Here is a 16,843-nt window from a genome sequence, read left to right as displayed (position 1 = left end):
ATGTCCAGTGATTAATGAAAATACATTTTTAGAGCTCAGCATTTAGTTTCCTGAACAGAAGTCCCAGGAGGCAAGCTTCTTCTGAAATACATTAAAAGAGTAATCAAATCCAGACTAATACTCTCCCACCTCATACATATCTTCCCCTACTTCTGATACCTGGTGCAAGTCACCAGCTTCCAAAGCCTCTTCCCTAGAACAGAGGAAAGTTCACTTATCAAAAAGTGAACCAGATCCATTCGCTACACAGGTCATTTCATCCTTGATTAATGTCCAGGTCAGACTCTCCCTGGGTGGACATATGCCCCAGAAGCCAGGATCCTACTTCCTCACCAGTCCTGTGACTCCTGCTGTGCAGATTAGGTGGTGATACTGCAAAGCATTTACTGAAGAAGCAGCCTTACAGGAGTGGCCTTCACAAGTCTATACTATTCCCTCTCAAAATTTGCATTTGCTCAGCCATCATACACTAAGTGTTCAAGTGCCCAGGCTGCAGCACCTCCACAGCGCTAGAAAGCACTAAGTCAACTTTCCATTACAAGAAAGAAAAAGTTATTTCCAACTCAGAAGCCTTTGGTGAACTGACAGCGTTCAGGAGTCATACTTGCACTTCTTATCTGCAGTAGTCTTGTCTTGCAACAGAAGGTTCTGCAGGCATTCAACTCCTGCTCTTTTCCTGTCACTCCATGTTTTCCTCTGCACTGGGCAGGCAGCCAAGCAAGTACAACAGGCTTCTTTGGCAGCAGCTGGAGTGCCCTGCTGTGCCCAGCTTCCTCCCTGATGCCTAGGTCACTAAAGCAGAGGCAAAGAGGGGCAAGGCATGGGAAAGGAAGTGAGGGGGCAGGGAGAAAGAGCTGATTCTGGAAATCTCCAGGAAGGAAACAAAATCCTTAAATGCTCTGTTAGCAGAGATTCCAAGTAAAATGGGAAGAAGCTGAGCCAAGCTCAGGGACTTCTACCGCCCCAAGTGGCTGTTACACCCAACAACCTGAGGGAACAGCTGCTGGCCCACTGGTACTAAGCACACTTCACACTGCGAGGGGTGCTGCAAACAGCCAGGCCCCGACAAGCTCCTTTTAGGCTGCATGTATTAGTTCGTTTCTGCTCATGTCCCCAGTTTATTAACCAACACCCCTTGCTGTGCTTCTTGACCTTCTAGTACTGCAGTAGCAAGCCAGATGCCACAGCACAAAAACAGTGCAGCAGTATTCACATGTGCGGTATTAGCAGGGGGTATCTCTCCACCCAGCACCTTCCAAAGCCAGGCTAGAGTGCTCAGCAGGACTTGGGAGATAAAGCTCCTTGCAGAATCAGTCTAGTTGGAAGAGGGACTATGAATGCCACTAGTGTTCATTCTCTGGGGCTGCAAGCAGTGTGCACACAGCCTTACTGCAGCATCTGAGGCTGGTGTCAGACTCAGCAATTCTGGAGGTAGTGGCAACAAGTAACCAGACCCACCAAACAGAAAAGTTGTTTGAAGTCTCCTCTAGGAAAAAGTGCAAAGGAAGTAGAGCCTGTGAAAGACGGAGTTGAGCTACTCATTTGGTGAAAGTCCGCTTACAGTCCTATGAGGCCCAGACTCTGCTAAGTCAGCTCACTTTTCTGATTATTGCAGAAAGTAGACTCTTTGTTAAAACTAAAGTCCATCAAATCCTCAAATCTACATCCTCAACTGCTTAGGAACAAATATAGTGTCTACTGTCAATGTACATGAAGCATCAATAAAACTAGGTACTTATTTTCTTTGGCATTTAAAACAGTCAAATTGAAGTAGATCAATACAGAAAGCAAGTAATGGAAGCATGGAGGACTCACACAGCAAAACTACATTAAGGGATTGTGAGTCTTTGGACCCGACGGTAATAAGGAAGCTGTTGTGGAAACTGAGTATGCAGTGAAAATAGGATGAAATACTATTCCCTATGTTTAAGATAAAATATTTGGATTGTTGGTTGAAGTGGCAATGGTCTCACTCAGTCTGACTGTGGTGTTGCAATCCACAAGACTAGGAGGAAAACTGTGTCTCCAGGGTTGCTCCTTTTCGTCCTGTCCCTGATAAGAGTCCCATCTTGCTAAAGACCAGTGTTACTGCTCAGGCCACAGACCATGCACAAAAAGTATTGCCTTTCCTAGTCTACATAATGGTGAAACACAGCTCCAGACCAAAGTCAATTCAGAAGAAGAATGAAGATGAAGAAACGCGGGCTTACGTAGAACCGCAATGAAACTGGTTTTGTCGGCCAGAATCCATATTCCAAACCCCAGGATGACAGCCCCCAGGATCTGAAAGAGCAAGAACAAAACATACATAGCTGGTTTATTAGCTTAGACAAATAAGAGGAGGCAGTCACCATTATCCATATTTCCAGACTAAAAACAATCATTCCTTTGCTGTTCCCGCCCATCTCCCCCATGGTGCTCCTCCCAGAGTAAACAGGATTAGCATGACTCCAGGAAAAATGCCTCAGCCAACTGCACAGGAGCCCCAAGATCTGCTTGGCAGTCCTTCACACAGTATTTGAATAGTACATGATATTGTTGTATAGGAGGACCATTCAAAACAGTCTGAGGAAGAGACGCCCTGCTGCTAGAACATTGTTGTCAGAAGCAAAAGGTAAGTGCATTGCTTCTGTGAAGAACTGAAGAAGGACAAACGTATAGGATTTTAAAAATTTTTTGAATAGAGAAACCCATGACTCTATGGACCCAGGCTGGAAGCCTGAAAAAGGATTAGATATCTGGCAGCTGGAACCCTTCCAGAAGGGAAATCTTTGCCTTGTCAGGCTCTTATAATGTTACGGCTTCAAACCACAAATACAAAAACCCCAGTAGCAGGTTCCTTTGAACAAAGTGCTTCGTCCCTTCCAAAGCCAAGTTCAGGCATTTGCCTTGGCCCCTACTTTATGCCAGAATACCACAGCCCCTCAAGCCAACACATCTTAGCCCCAGTAGAGAGTCAAGAGTTATGAAACTCCTCTATGAAACGGCCTCTGCCTTGCTCACTACACAGTTTTATCTAGGACAAGGATTAGTAGAGCAATACATCCCTGTGAGGACTCAGCTGAACCTAATTGAGAAGTCAAGCAACACACAATTTTCCCATCTCACTTTGGAAGGTAAGGGGAAGCATGCTCTGTTTCAGCTTCCAAGTATCACCATGTTTTATACTACACTGTGAGGTGTTTCAGTGTAGATGACCCCAGTTCCCAAAACAGGGGAAGAGCACCACTACACCCATAATAAGGTAACTACACTGAGAAGCCTGGAAGTCTGCAGAGACTGGAAACCATTTGTGCAAAGATCTAAAATAGACTTTGAAGAGACAAGGGAAGGACAAAAATTGCAAGTGAGATGCTTCCAGAGGACATAAACTGCAAGAAGCAACAGCAGCAAGATTTCAAGAAAGGATGAAGTGAAATAAATTAACAGGGCTGAAGAGAGATTGCAATTCTGTACTTCATTAGAGAATGTTCTGATACTTGGGGTGCCAAACCACCACCTACAGCAAGCTGGTAGAGAATGGACAGGCATTGGCTCCACATTTTGAAAGTTTACACTACGCTTCAGCTCCTCATACAAAGAAGCTTTTCCGAGCAAAGATAAAGCCACAGTCTAAAATAAGCTGCTTGCAAGCTTTCCTGGCTTGGCAGAGGGTGCAACGTAGTTAGCTCTCAGGACAGGATTAGGAAGTCATCAAGCAAGTTCCCACCTATGAAGATGGATGGAGCATACTGACTCAGATTCAGAAAAAATGTAGCTGTTGTATCCCAGAAAAAAAAGAACTCCCCCTTGCTCCAACATGCTGCACCCGCAACACGCAATCTGGTGATCAAGTTAGAAAGGCCTCTTGAATGTGCAACAGCTGTGACACCTAAAAAATTCCTCTCAAACTTGGTAGTACCCAGAACTGCTGAACTGACAGTCTGAGGCAGTCTCACATTTAAACTATTTAAACTATTTAGGTAATAGTCTCAATAAATATTTGTCTTAACAAAGATGTAAACCAGGCATATGGGACATCTCTTTTGGTTCACTGACCCTGAAATGTCACCTAAGTTTTGCTGTTGCAGACAAAACACAGAAGGGCTTCTGAGAAGAATTTCTGGGAAGTTATTTGCTATGAGGTGCTCAAAGTATCCAAGGCCTGTTTTCACTCTGATCTTTTCTCCAGTCCACAACTTGTATGTTTGCCAGGAGCTGCTGTGGAAAACACCACAAGGGGAAGGCAGAGAAGCAACAGCCCCAGGCAGAAAACACTGTCCTATTAACAAAGGTATATTTACATCATAGCAGGACAGTATCTCTGCTCAGCATCTTCAGAAGTTTGCATCTCATAGCAAGGCTGCTTCTGCCACTGCCTTGGCTTCAGACCCTCCATGGAAGAAATCATGTCTGCTTTGCATGGATTTTAAGTCCTCTGCTTCATTGCTGTAAATTCCTGAAGTGGGGAAAACATGTCTCCCCTCCTCCCTGGGGGGACAGGGGGAGGTTTCACCCCCAATTTCAGCAAAATGTCCTTCCATGCCCAAGCCAGAAGGATGCAGCTCCCTCAAGGCAGGGTCAGCAGTTTCCCACAGAGAGCCAGTCAAGAGGGGCTTGGAAAAACCAAGCTGTGATGGAGCTGACTCATCTTTCTGGAAAAAGCAGCTGGGGGTTCCCAACTATCCTTCCCCAGCACTGCTTTCCTTTACACTCAGATTGTGTGAGGTAACACTGAGCCTGGCACAGGGGACAAGAAAAAGGCTCTTAAACTCCAGACTTTGCTTTAGGTAATAGCCTTCTGCTGCACTTACAGAGGGGTTACAAGTAGGACAGTTATATATACTAAACAAATAGTTTCCAAAGAGTGTTGAACTTGTCTCAAAGAGCTGCTTTCCCTTTAAGAAGAAGCATGTGCTACGGCACGTGTCTGTTAGCCAAGAAGGTAGAAATGTTAAGTTCTGATGAGAGAAACTAAGATTATACTCCAAGCTTGTGTTTTTGGTATCTTTTCTAGCAAGCAGGCAAGCAGTCCAAGTAACCTTCTTCCCTTTAATCGAAGCAGGTCAAACCCTTCCCTGAAGTAAGGCTCCAAGACTGCAAAATACCACCAAGTCCCTGAACTACTTCAGCTATAGCAAGTGACTTTCTCACAGACCTCAAGCTGTAGAGCAGTGCTATTTCAATGACTAACGTCCAAAAAGAGTCACCAGCATGTCTCTAAAGGCTTCAATTGTCAGCAAGGCTGAAGAACACACTTCAGACAGCTAGGGTTGGCCTGCACAGGGTGCAATTACATAGGCTCACCTCAAGGTCCAAAGCAGACACAGGGCTTCATCACCAGCATTAATGTTCATATTTGCAGAAGCATGCTCCTCAACAAAACTCAGCAGCTTCAGGAAACCAGCCCAAGATATGCAAGACCTGTCTGGGCTGAGAGGTCCCAGCAACTCAACACAAGCAGTTTCTCTGCTAGATTTGTATTGCTCTACCACATTGTATAAACTCAAGAACAACCACACTCCCCTCCCCAATTCAGACTTTGAACAACCATAGTGGAAAAACTTCTCAGGTCAACTACTTCCTATGATAGCAAGACAGTAATGGATGCCACCTTCCTCAACATCTGGCATGTGCAAAAAGCTTGCCATCAGTCAAGACAGAAGTATCGAGAAGTATCGAGATCCACCCCACAACACAGTGGCTTTGGAGACCTCACGTTGACAGAGCAGCCTGAGGTGAAGATAGTGCCCATGCTGCATGGCAGGCTTAAAGAGTTCATTTAAAGCAGCTTCCCTTCAGTCAGCACAGACCTTCTCACACACAACCTGTCTTAAAGCTCTTACTCTCCAGGCCCAGCTCAGTGCACCAGACCAGCTTTCCACAACAGGGAGAGGGGCTGGGTGCTACAGCAGAGTAGGTTTGGAGCAGGGTGTGCACAAGACAAAGAACATCTGCTTCCCATCACTTGCCACCCAGTGAGGAGTGCTCAAGCCTCCTCAGCATCCACAGAAGGATTCAGAGCCTGCCATCCTACCAGTCTCACAAAATTTAGGAAAATGCAGCGCAGATGTGGGTCAGCCCAACAAAACAGCTCAACTCTGCCTCCTGAGAGCACATCTATCCCCACAGGCTGCCTGCAACCATGGCTCAGCAAACAAGGGAGGGAAAGGCAATGTGGAATAGAGATACCACAATAAAAATTGACAGCATACAGCAAAAACAGTGACACTACTGTAAGGCACTGTAGCATATCAGGCTGTCATCCCCTTTCCTCATACACTAGGCTGGCTTTCTTGAAGAGAACTTTCTCTGTACAGAGATTAGCTTATGAACTTGGACTTAGGTTTAGGCATAAAGAAAAACTAGCCAGTGCCCAGGTATTGGGTTTCAGCAACACTCAAACACTACCTTAACAAATACAGCTCTGCTTACCAGGGTAGACTGGTTGTTATATGCTGCTTAGAATTTATCACCTCTTCAAGAGAGGAGACAGCCTGAATATTAATGCCTTCAGAGGAGTCCTGCACTAATAGGGGGACAGGCCTGGACTCAGCTGGATTTTTCCTATTTTTAAAGTGGACTGAATCATACTCTGGAAGTCCCAGTAGCACTTGAAAAAACTCTCCTCTCCCCTCTCTCTCAAGAACCTTCCCCATGGATGCTCTGAGCACCCCTGACTTTGGGCTGATAGACCACACCTAACTACTCTTAGGATGGAAGCAAAATGCAAAGAGCAAAGAGCGAGCACAGTAGGCAAGGGAAACCAGATCCAGATGTGCCTCAAGTTCATTCTGTGTGCTAGCAGCACAGTACAGCCATGAAGGAAGCAAAAGGGAAGCTGTGTGCAGGGACAGAGACCAGAAAGCTGTGCTCACCTTATCATGCTCCAGTTCTCTCCCTTCTCTCCCAGCCTGACCCTTCCTTCTCCTTACACACTGCACAAGTGTAACAATATCAGACAGGCTATTCCTTGCTGAAATGCGGAAAGCTGAAACCTTGTACATCCCCACTACACAATTCCATGGAAGTAGGCATCACCAACAGTATGATCATCACCAACACCGTCCACGTGACACAAAATATGTAAGCTTCAAAAAGGGATACATGCAAGAATGTGTGTGGCCCTTCCAGACCCATTCTGTTCCAAAAGGAGTTCATCTTTTGCTAACCCTCACACTTGAAAATAACTGCACCCAGTGGGCTGCTTCATTTCCCCAGACAAGCCTGCCCCAGTCTGCCCCACCTCCCAACTCCATTTCAAACTTGGACTAATTCATCTCGTTAAAAATCAAAACCAGCCGTTGGGACTCAAACAAAATTAGAGTTGTTCTTTGAAGCCTGCCTGGCCTATTTAGGAGGGCACTGCCATTACTTGGCAGGTTTTGTAGCTTTGCTGCTCAGGGATAGTTCAGCTGCTGCTCCAGATGTGTCAGAGAAAGTAGTTACAACTACTCTTCTTCCAGAAAGAACCTATAACTCCTCTTTCCCTTCCCAGTGCAGGAAGGGAGCTGTGTTCACTGGAGACTGCAGGTGGGTTCTGGGAGCAGAGCTGCTCAGCACACCTGAGACATACACAGCAGCTCTGACATGCCTGAGCTTCAGGGATTCCCTCCCTCCTTCCAAAACTGTAGCCATTTTATTCAGTGAATACGCTGGTCCAACATCCATCAAAAAACACTTTCCAGCTAATTTTGGTCCAGGCCTTCCTTTCTACTCCACAGATGCCCACAATACTTACAAGGAACAGGAGATTGAAGAGGAAGAGGAAGTACTTGGTGACTTTTAGGCAGCCAGACCCCATCTTCTTTCACTTATGGGACCTAAGGGGAAAGCAGACAGACAATCAGTTATACTACAGACAGGTCCTCCGGGCAACTTCAGAGCAACACCCTTATCCTGTGCAGAGCTCTGGATCATCTGAGGGAGTCTCAGAGCATATGCACAGATAGCATGTCTTCCACAGAATACCCAAGTTGCCTTTTCAGGACAGCAAAACAGGACACTGCTGTCACTACAGACACTGCTGCCAAGAGGGCTACCAGCAGTTCCAGAAGAGATTTAATAACAAATACACTGCTAATTCCACCACTATTTATACAGACTTTGCAATAGTAGCATCAGCCAAAACACCAACTCTAGCTACTACTCCTGGTGGTAAAAAGTGATGCAAGCTACTTCAATTGACACCGAAGGGCTCGGAAGCTCGAAAAAAGTCCCACAAACCAATCCCACTGCTGAAATGAGCCTCCTCCTGGGGAAGAAGCACAGCTGAGAAACATATGAGGACTGGTGGGGGAGCATCTCAGAGATCAAGAGAGTACAAGAAAGACAAAGAGCTCCTGGAGTAAGTCCACTGGATTCACTGGCAAAAAAGACAATTAAGGGACCAGAGTGTCTCTCTTATGAGGACAGACTGAGACAGTTGGGCCTGTTCAGCCTCGAGAAGAGGCAACTGAGAGGTGACCTTATCAATGTCTATAAGTATCTGAAAGGAGGGTTTCAAGAAGATGGATCAAGGCTCTTCTGGGTGTTGTCAAGCAAAAGGATAGGAGACAACAGAAATTGATGCACAGGAAGTTTCACCTGAATGTGACGAAGAACTCTACAATGTGGGTGACTGCTCACTGGGACAGATTGCCCAGAGACATTGTGGCATCTCCCTCACCGGAGATATTCAAGTTATGTTTCTTGCATAGGCAACAGAGGACTTTTAAAGTTCCTTAAAATTTGCTCTACCAAGCTCCTTGCTTGGTGCAAACATCTCCTTGCTTGCTTGCAAACAGACCATGCTGCTTTAAGAATCAACAGCCACAGGAAGAGCAATAGTAGGCTGGGGTCACCAGTCTAGCCTGGGAAGAAATAGCCCCAACAGAGAGCAAGGTCAGCAGGGTTCCCTCTGCCAGCCTGGGTGTACCAATGATTACTGGAGCCCAGTATGTTCTTTTGTTTCAATCAAAGGCTTTTGCTTAATCCTATTAAATATTTAGGTTAACTCTGGAGCTAAACTGGTATGTGGGCCTTGTTATAACTGGCTAGCCTTCCCACCAAGCAATGGTCACCCTTTAACCACCAGAAGAGAGCACAAGTTTGAACTCTGCAGCTGAAGATAACACTACTGCTCTAACTTCAAGGGATGCCATAGCTAGAGACTATGCTAAGCCCATCGCTGCACAGTACCTAGCAAGATGCTACTGAGGTGGGAAAGCAGCACAGAAATACAACCTCATTCAGCTGTGCTACAGACTGATCTCAAAAATCTCATCTATATAGCAGTCACTGCACCTAGGAGCTCTTACTGCACAGCCAGGTTAGCAACATCTGTCAGTTTTTATTCAGTTAACCCCTCAGGTCAGAGTCCATAAAACCAGCAGCACCCAAAAGTAGGTCCTTCAATTAAGCCATGAAAAGCTCCCATAATAGTTTCTGGTGCATATGTGCACCAAATATCAAACACACAGCATTACCATTTCCAGTGTCCCTGGGTGCAGCCATCACTTGTGAGCTGGTTCTGTTCCAGCACAGATGCACTATACAACAGCTGCATCGCTACCAACCTAGGAAAATGAGTGAAGGCTCTCTGTTAGCAGATTTCCTCCTTTCCTCTTCAGGAAAAATGTTCTCTCAGGCCCTTAATCCTGAAAGGCACCAACACCTAAGACTGCACTTGAAGAGGATAACTAAGATGTAAAATTTCCCATTTACCTGGCTTGCTTACTGGCTTCACCATGAACACATCTCCTCTTAATAGCATCACAAACTGGAGCCTGGGAGTCTAATCAGAACACTGAGGCAGCCAGGACCCTAGCCGATAACGAATGTCTACTGTGGGGGTTACAAATGGTTTTCTACTCTTCAACCTAGCCAAGAACTAAGCTAGATAACCTCCTGCCCAATGCATTGGACTTCTTACCTTAAGATGCCTGGTTCCAGGTCCAATTCTCCTTATTTTCAAACTGGAGGGGCAAGTCCCTGTAGTTGCTGACTTGCTTCCTAGCACTAAGGAATAGCCCTGTGCTACCTACTTCCAACTCTGCCCACACTTCTTTGATAAGTCATTTAAGCTGCCTACACTTCTTTGATAAGTCATTGATAAGTTATTTAAGCTAATTAAGTAGTCAAACAAGTTGAGAAGAGCTGTTGTGGAAGAAGACATGCCTGAGGTAACAAGTGTAAAATATTGCTTTCAGGGCTCTTCTAGCTATTTGTTAAAGGCATACCATCTTCAATGTTTATTCAAAAACCCAACAAATCCCAACTGTGCATTACAGGACTATGCACTATTCTCTTCTTTCCACAGAGCAATATATCTCTTTCATAGCTCCTAGCCATAAAGTACTTCAAAGTACAGTTTTCAAGCCAGAAGAGAAATAGGTTTTTAGATTTTTGCTTTGAGCTTTTAAAATACTTTAGGGCCCCACATATTCAAATATTACAGATTTTCCAATTCTTCATCTGTTCTTCGGAAAGTAACTCGCTTTTGTTCACTGCATTAATGAAAATCCCCAAAACCTTCCCTTATGAAATTGCACAAACAGCCACAAAACTAGCAACACTAGAAGCAGCAGCTCAACAAAATTTGAGATAGGTCAGGTTTGGAAGCAGACGAGCTTGGAGTTATCACCAGCAGGCATATCCACAGGCCATTCAACAGCAAAAACATGGGTTAAGTACCACAGCCACAAAGCTGCCCATTCGCCTTTTGAAACTGGTCAAGTTTTGAGCCTTAATGTCGTGCAGCAACACATGCAAACGTTTAATACATTAAGTTTGCAGTTTTAAAATTCCACTGATTGTCCACAATTGTGTTTCTTTCTTTTCCTCTCCACCCCAACTGCTTTGACTATTTTAATCTTCCTCCCCAAGCAGCAACACCCACTCTATTCAACAATCCTGCCTATACATGTCCAAATTTTCCCTGTCATTCTCCAGATTGATGCCACCTCTGAAGAGGATGTCAGAAGAAACCATCAGCTTGGAGAATGGCATTTCTCCCAGCCTCTCATTCCCCTTCATAAAGACATGCAGATTTATGCAGTTTGCTGCTTTGAGGCACCACTGCCATAAAAACTTGGTTGCCAACACAGCCTGGTCAGCTGTTGTGTACTTGATTCTGGGTCTTTCTTAGCCTAGCTTAAGCCTCAGGACCTGAAGGGAGAACTAAGTCCAGGAAGGCATCAATTGATCCAGAACCCTGGGGTTTCCCATAGGGGAGGAACAGAACAAGTCTGCACAGACTAGACTGGCATCCGGGGTTGGCTTCCTGCCCCCTCCCTCACCTCTAGCTCTCAGGCCTGTCGTTCTCCCAGCAACAGCAATGACAGCAAGACCTGTATGTAGAGCAGGAGCACAAAATCCAGGACATGTGCCTGTGGAGAGGCAGACAGAGGCCTGCTTTGTTAGCAACAGCAGGAGTCCCATCACAGGTCAGATTAACTTATTTTTGTTGCAGGAGTCTGTGATACTCCCAGCCCCCCTCCTGTAAAAGGTGACCGCAAAGAAGGACAGGTGATATGGGGAGAGTTGAACACCTCTGCCTCCGGGACCCACCACTGGCCAGAGAGGCAGGAGGGGGGAACTTCACGCACAGACATTATAACCACATGAGTCAAGGGACAGAGAGGCTAAGTTAATTTTTAATTGCAATTCTGCTCTCTCAAATTAGATCCTGTATTGCCTCCACCCAGCAATCACTGCATGCTTAGTGTTCACTGAAGTTTGAGATGTGGCTCAGGCTAGCACTGTACATGCCTGTGCCACGCAGCTCTGCCGGTAAGAGCTCAGCCCTCCTCTGCAGCACCACCCTTATGCTCACCCTGCAGGTTTCTTCCTGATGAGCTCTGGCACCTGAAGCACCTCAGCTGCCAAGTTACCGTACAGCACAAATAAGGGGCTCATTTATGAGTGCAGTGAAAGAGAAGGAGGAAGAACCACAAAACAAACCAGAGTACGACAGCTGTGGAAATCACCGTCTCAGTAGATTTATAAGCAAGTGCAAAGTTCACACAAACCCTCAAGGACAGCACACGTGCTTCCAAGAGCAAGGAGCTCTGCCAGTCAGCCCCAACTCAAGTAAAGAAGGCACATTTTAATGCATCTAAATAGCCAGAAGATGCTGCCCTCTCTTCCCCAGATGCTCTCGCTTAAGGAAAGGAAATAATTGGTTACAAAGCAGCTGCAGGTTGTTTCTATGTACTTTGGCCAGTTGCTCCTCACCACCACTTCTCAGGTTCTAACATCAGGGGACATAAAACAAAGGCAGACCCTATAGGATGTGCTACAGCCAGCTTCCACCAGGCTAGGATGAGGTCAAGTCAGCACCAGATTTGGTTCTCTCAAGTTGCTATTTCCCTTACCCCCACAAACACCTCAAATGCCCTGTAAGGCTGGCACGCTGTCTCAGTTCTGCTATCCCTCCTGCCTGCTCAAGGAGAAACATCCAACTTGGCACATGCAGAGATGCAGCAGCAAGCACTGTGAACCAAGGTTCTGCAGCATACCTTGAGGCTCCTGACTCTTCAAATCTTGCATCTGATGTGGCAGGTGGGACCTCTGGGTCAAAGTCCAGCTGGTCCACTGAAGCAACCTCAGCCAATCTCATGCACTGCAAGTGCTTCTTAACACAACCGGCAACCACGACATTCCCATGCCTACAACCAAGCCTTACATATTGCAACAAGGTGTCTCCCTCAAGATTTTATTACCAGGCTGCACGCTGAAAATTTTTAAAGTTCTCCCTGATCTGATCTCACCTCTCTCCCTTTTCTTCACACCACAACATTGACCAAGGTTAGCTGGGTTAATTTGCAGACAGATTGATCAAGAAACCCTGGAGAAGGAGGAACTCCCACTGATGTACTCAGGTTACAGAACTGGCTCTCTCTGACCAAAGCAACTAGCATTTGTCCCTAGGAAAGGATCAGCATATTGCTGATTCCATAAAGATGTTTATCTGCACAGTAATTTGCAGAGGTTGAGGCCATTTTGAAGGCCAGTTGCTTTCTGCAGTATTATCCCAATCCAGAAACCAGGACCAGATTAGACGCACACCTGGCTAGCGACCCAAGAAGCCAGCTTAATAAAGAAGTTGGTCACTAAATGATCTAATCACTTCCCCTTGATCCCTTTTTTTCCAGCTCCAAGCCAGACACACCCATGCAGAAGAAGAGAGTGGGGAAAGGGCAGCTCAGAAAGCCACGGGACAGAAGGAAACAGGTTATCCTTTGCAGGATTCTGAGCCCTTGCACCCAGAAGCTCAGCTCCTTCTCTATCCATGCACGTACAGAACAGGCATTTGGCAACAAGGTCTCCTGATCAGCAGTGATGAGACAGGACAGCTTCACACAACAGTACCAGTTAATGAACAATGACAGAGTTACTAAGTCTCCTGTTAACCAGGTACACCACTGCCCTCAGGGCAGAGACTGCAAGTTACAGCCACATTAACATACAAAGAATATCCTAAGGAGTTCATCTCATTGACGTTAATATTCAGAGGCCTTGGACTTTCAGTACACCTGGGAAGTACATCTTGTCTCTGGCAAGCAAATAACCGCAAAGCCAATGAATGACTCAAGTCTGAATTCACTGAACTTTTCTTTAAGCTTCACTGAGATAATACCAGCTGTGTAATGACCCTGAAAACATAAACAAGATCATATTTGTTGTGGAGATTTTCCAAACAGCACCTCTTCAAAAGTTACAAAGGAAGGATTGAGGGAGAAGCTGTATCCTAAAAATGAAGGCTGCTTATTAGGGTTACCTGCTCAAACAGGCCACACTTGCAGTTGCAGAGATTATTTATACACATATATATATATTTATGTGTGTGTGTGTGTATATCTCACTGATCCAGGTATAGTTCCTTTTTGAAGGAAAGTATCAGGGCAAGGCAGAAAACTATTTCTGAATAATACAAATGTCAGAAACAGAAAAAAGAAGGTACTTGGAACAGACTCCTATCCCATGTGCTCTAGAGACAGGTGCTGTTTATCTTAAGTAGAAGCAATTGCTTTCAAGCTAGAGCAGGTGGTCTGAGGGCTAGGCAAAGAGAAAGGAGCACAGCTATATCAGGCTGCAAACTGCAGCACCACACTTAATTGTCCACAAACTTTGAACTAGCACTTCGCAGTACAGGCATGTACAGCAAGACCCTAACATTGTCTGCAAGACATCTGCAGGACAGAGATTCAAGCCTGCATGCAGTCCCACATTTGCTATCCCTGGACTAAGGGGAGCAGATCAGAGCAACAGCCTAGAACCAAGTAGGCAAGTTAGCTGCAGTTAGCTGCAAGAAATACCACTGGAATGGTTAGCTGCAAGAAATACCACAAGATTTCTCAGGAATAGTTTCTGAGATAATGCATCAGCTCACACCGCAAAGGTAGATTTGTTCCTGGTGCATCTGTTAACATCTGTATCTAGTATACTGTTGTGTGAATAATTTGACTGGCAACAGTGTCCTCCAGTGAGACCCTACATTAGAAAGCACTCATAGGGGTACCTACGATGGCAGAGTTTTTTCAGCATGTTTTTTCATAGCAAGTATGTTGTGCATTTTCTAAAAAGGAAATGCATTTTTAGAAATGTACTTCTGATGCTCGAGGGGAAGTGATTAGATATTTATAAACCACTATCATATTGTTAAAAAGAAACCGATCTCACAGTTCAGTATCAAAAAGCAGCACAGGTTTTAGAAGCATGTTTTCATCTCTGTATTTGCAAGTGGCATTAACAGGTTTTGAGAACATCTGGTCTTCACACTTCAGTTTGAAAGCCAACATTTAATTACGTCTTCAGTCCCTACAACTGGCAAGTTGAGAAAGTTCTTTGCTATTTTCAGCCTATACACTCATGCTTGCCCAGCATGACAGTATTTGCAATGCAGCATTACTCTGATTTAAGCAAATCTTTCCATTCAGCAAGACCAGAGATACAACTCTGCCAAAAAAAGTGGGAGGAAAAAAAAAACCAACAAACCAACCCAAAACCCCACAAACTGCCCCAGAAGTCATTTGGTTCTCCTCTCCCCCTAAAAAAAAAAAAAAAAAAAGCCAACCCAAACCAACCAAACAAAAATTAATCATCTTACCAAAAATCACAGACAGAAGAAATAGTCGAAAGTACAGTTTAGTGGACTTTCTCTTTTTTATTGCCACGTATTAGAATGTTAGTTGTGCCACAAACGCTGCAGGTCAGGTTAAGAAAGAGGTCACCACACTGACTAAAGCCAGCACACAATGCAGTAAAAATGCACAGCTTTCACAAAACTGGTTGGGCAACTCTGTCACTTGACTATATTGGCTCTTTAATGGCTTCAACAACAAGACCAGCTCAGCTTTGTTTTCTGCACTTGGAACTGTCAGGGTGCAAACTGAAATGGATGCACCCACCAGCTCCCGTGTCTGTGAGTGGCACCAGTGTGTCAAAAGCAGTCCCCCACTATCGCCTGCCCCACACCTCCCCACAGAGGGGCAAAGCCTGTGAGCAGGACCTGCACCCCAAACTGCAGTGGGGTGGCCAGCACAGACAAGCAGCACTTTGCTTGCGCTCAGGTAAGCTTCTCCCCAGTGTGGCTCTGCAGCACGCAGAGGATGCTTCTAAGTGTTTGCCGTTGCCACCAGTCATCAGCCTGGAAATCCCCAGTGCAAGTACTTGCACAGGACAGGATCCCATGCTTCCATTCTTATGCAAGCAATGCCTTGGAGGCCAACAAATCTCCTCCAAGGGGATTGGGTTGTAGATACCTTAATAAGACCCAGCAACTTTCCCACCCTGCCAGAGCACCCAAAGGTTACCACAATCCAGGTAGGAAGAAAACCTTAATACAAGCTTTTTGTACATTACAAGACAGGACCAGAGATTGTGAGACTTACGAAGGAGCCAGGTAGTATAACTGATTTTTATCTTTTTCACCTCCTCCTCCCATAAAATGCAAGAGGTCAAGGTCAAGGACTTTCTACTGTAAAGTTCCCTTTCAAAACAAACTGGCTTTCAGTTACTTCCATTTTCTCAGATGCCAGGGCAGATAACTAGTGGGTGTTTAGATTCAGTACACCCATGCCAAACATGCTTCTGAGAAGTTACAGCATCTGCCTGAGCTGGGAAATGAGGTTTCCTACTCTTTTGGTTCTTTCCGGGAATTAGCAGAGAGAGTAGTTTTACCTCAAGGGCAGGAAGTTTTCCTCAGCTTGGCAACCTGCACAGCAATAAAACAAACAGCCTCTCTTCTCCACCTCCCCTCTGCTCATTGAGCCCTCAAACCACATGTCTCCACAGACAGGTGGATTGGGCTGAGCAGAGCCTAGGCACCAGCATCTAGCGTGGGAACAAAGCTGAGCTTACCCAGCACCACTCTCAATAATAGCAGGTTCTCCTGTAGTTCACTCCATAGCTGAAGCCAGACACTTTGAGAAGCCAAAGCAGTAGAGACCACTCAGAAGAGCATAGGGTGATGAGCACTCCCTTGTCCTTCTCAGACTAAGCCTCTGGAGAAGCTCGAACACCCTGCCAAGCTATCAGTGCTCACCAGAGCAATGAAGTCCCTTGCAGCTGACAGACCAGCCCACAGGAGAATGGAAGCATCTTCTGTCACCAGGATTCTCCCCAAGACTTCTCCCTCTAGAGTATATCCACATGATCTCAAGTGGCAGAAGAAAAAAAAAATCCAAAAACCCAGAGCCCCCCACAAAGCAAACAGAGCAGACCTCTGCCTTGTTATTCCAAATGATTGTGAAGCTTTAGGATTGTCAGCTTCCTCAAGCAACAGAAGAGACAGGCTATTAGTCTACTTTAATCATATCACGTGCTTTGTATCAGATGGTTTGCTGATAGCAAGGCAGTGATCTCAAGAAGCAGAGGCTTT

General features: G+C 45.5%; 1 protein-coding gene across 3 annotated transcripts in view; it reads right to left on the bottom strand.

Moving 5' to 3' along the window:
• Positions 1–16,526, bottom strand: part of CD82 (CD82 molecule) — a 28,560-nt gene extending 12,034 nt beyond the window's left edge. The window contains exons 1-3 of one of the 3 annotated variants that reach the window (XM_018083001.1): positions 16,508–16,526; positions 7,721–7,802; positions 2,211–2,283 (exon numbers count right to left, since the gene is read on the bottom strand). In XM_018083001.1, coding sequence (XP_017938490.1) covers positions 2,211–2,283; positions 7,721–7,783 — 136 coding nt within the window. In that variant the 5' untranslated portion in view covers positions 7,784–7,802; positions 16,508–16,526. Of the gene's footprint in view, positions 1–2,210; positions 2,284–7,720; positions 7,803–15,070; positions 15,093–16,323; positions 16,343–16,507 lie in introns of those variants that run through there. The other 2 variants (XM_018083002.1, XM_008919744.2) reach the window with 2 other exon arrangements.
• Between the last annotated feature and the right edge of the window lie 317 nt (positions 16,527–16,843).

This window comes from Manacus vitellinus, unplaced genomic scaffold (assembly GCF_001715985.3).
Source record: "Manacus vitellinus isolate BGI_N305 unplaced genomic scaffold, ASM171598v3 scaffold_6_pilon, whole genome shotgun sequence".
NCBI lineage: Eukaryota > Metazoa > Chordata > Aves > Passeriformes > Pipridae > Manacus > Manacus vitellinus.
Note: the sequence above shows the minus strand (reverse complement) of the source record. Positions and strands in the feature narration are given on the sequence as shown.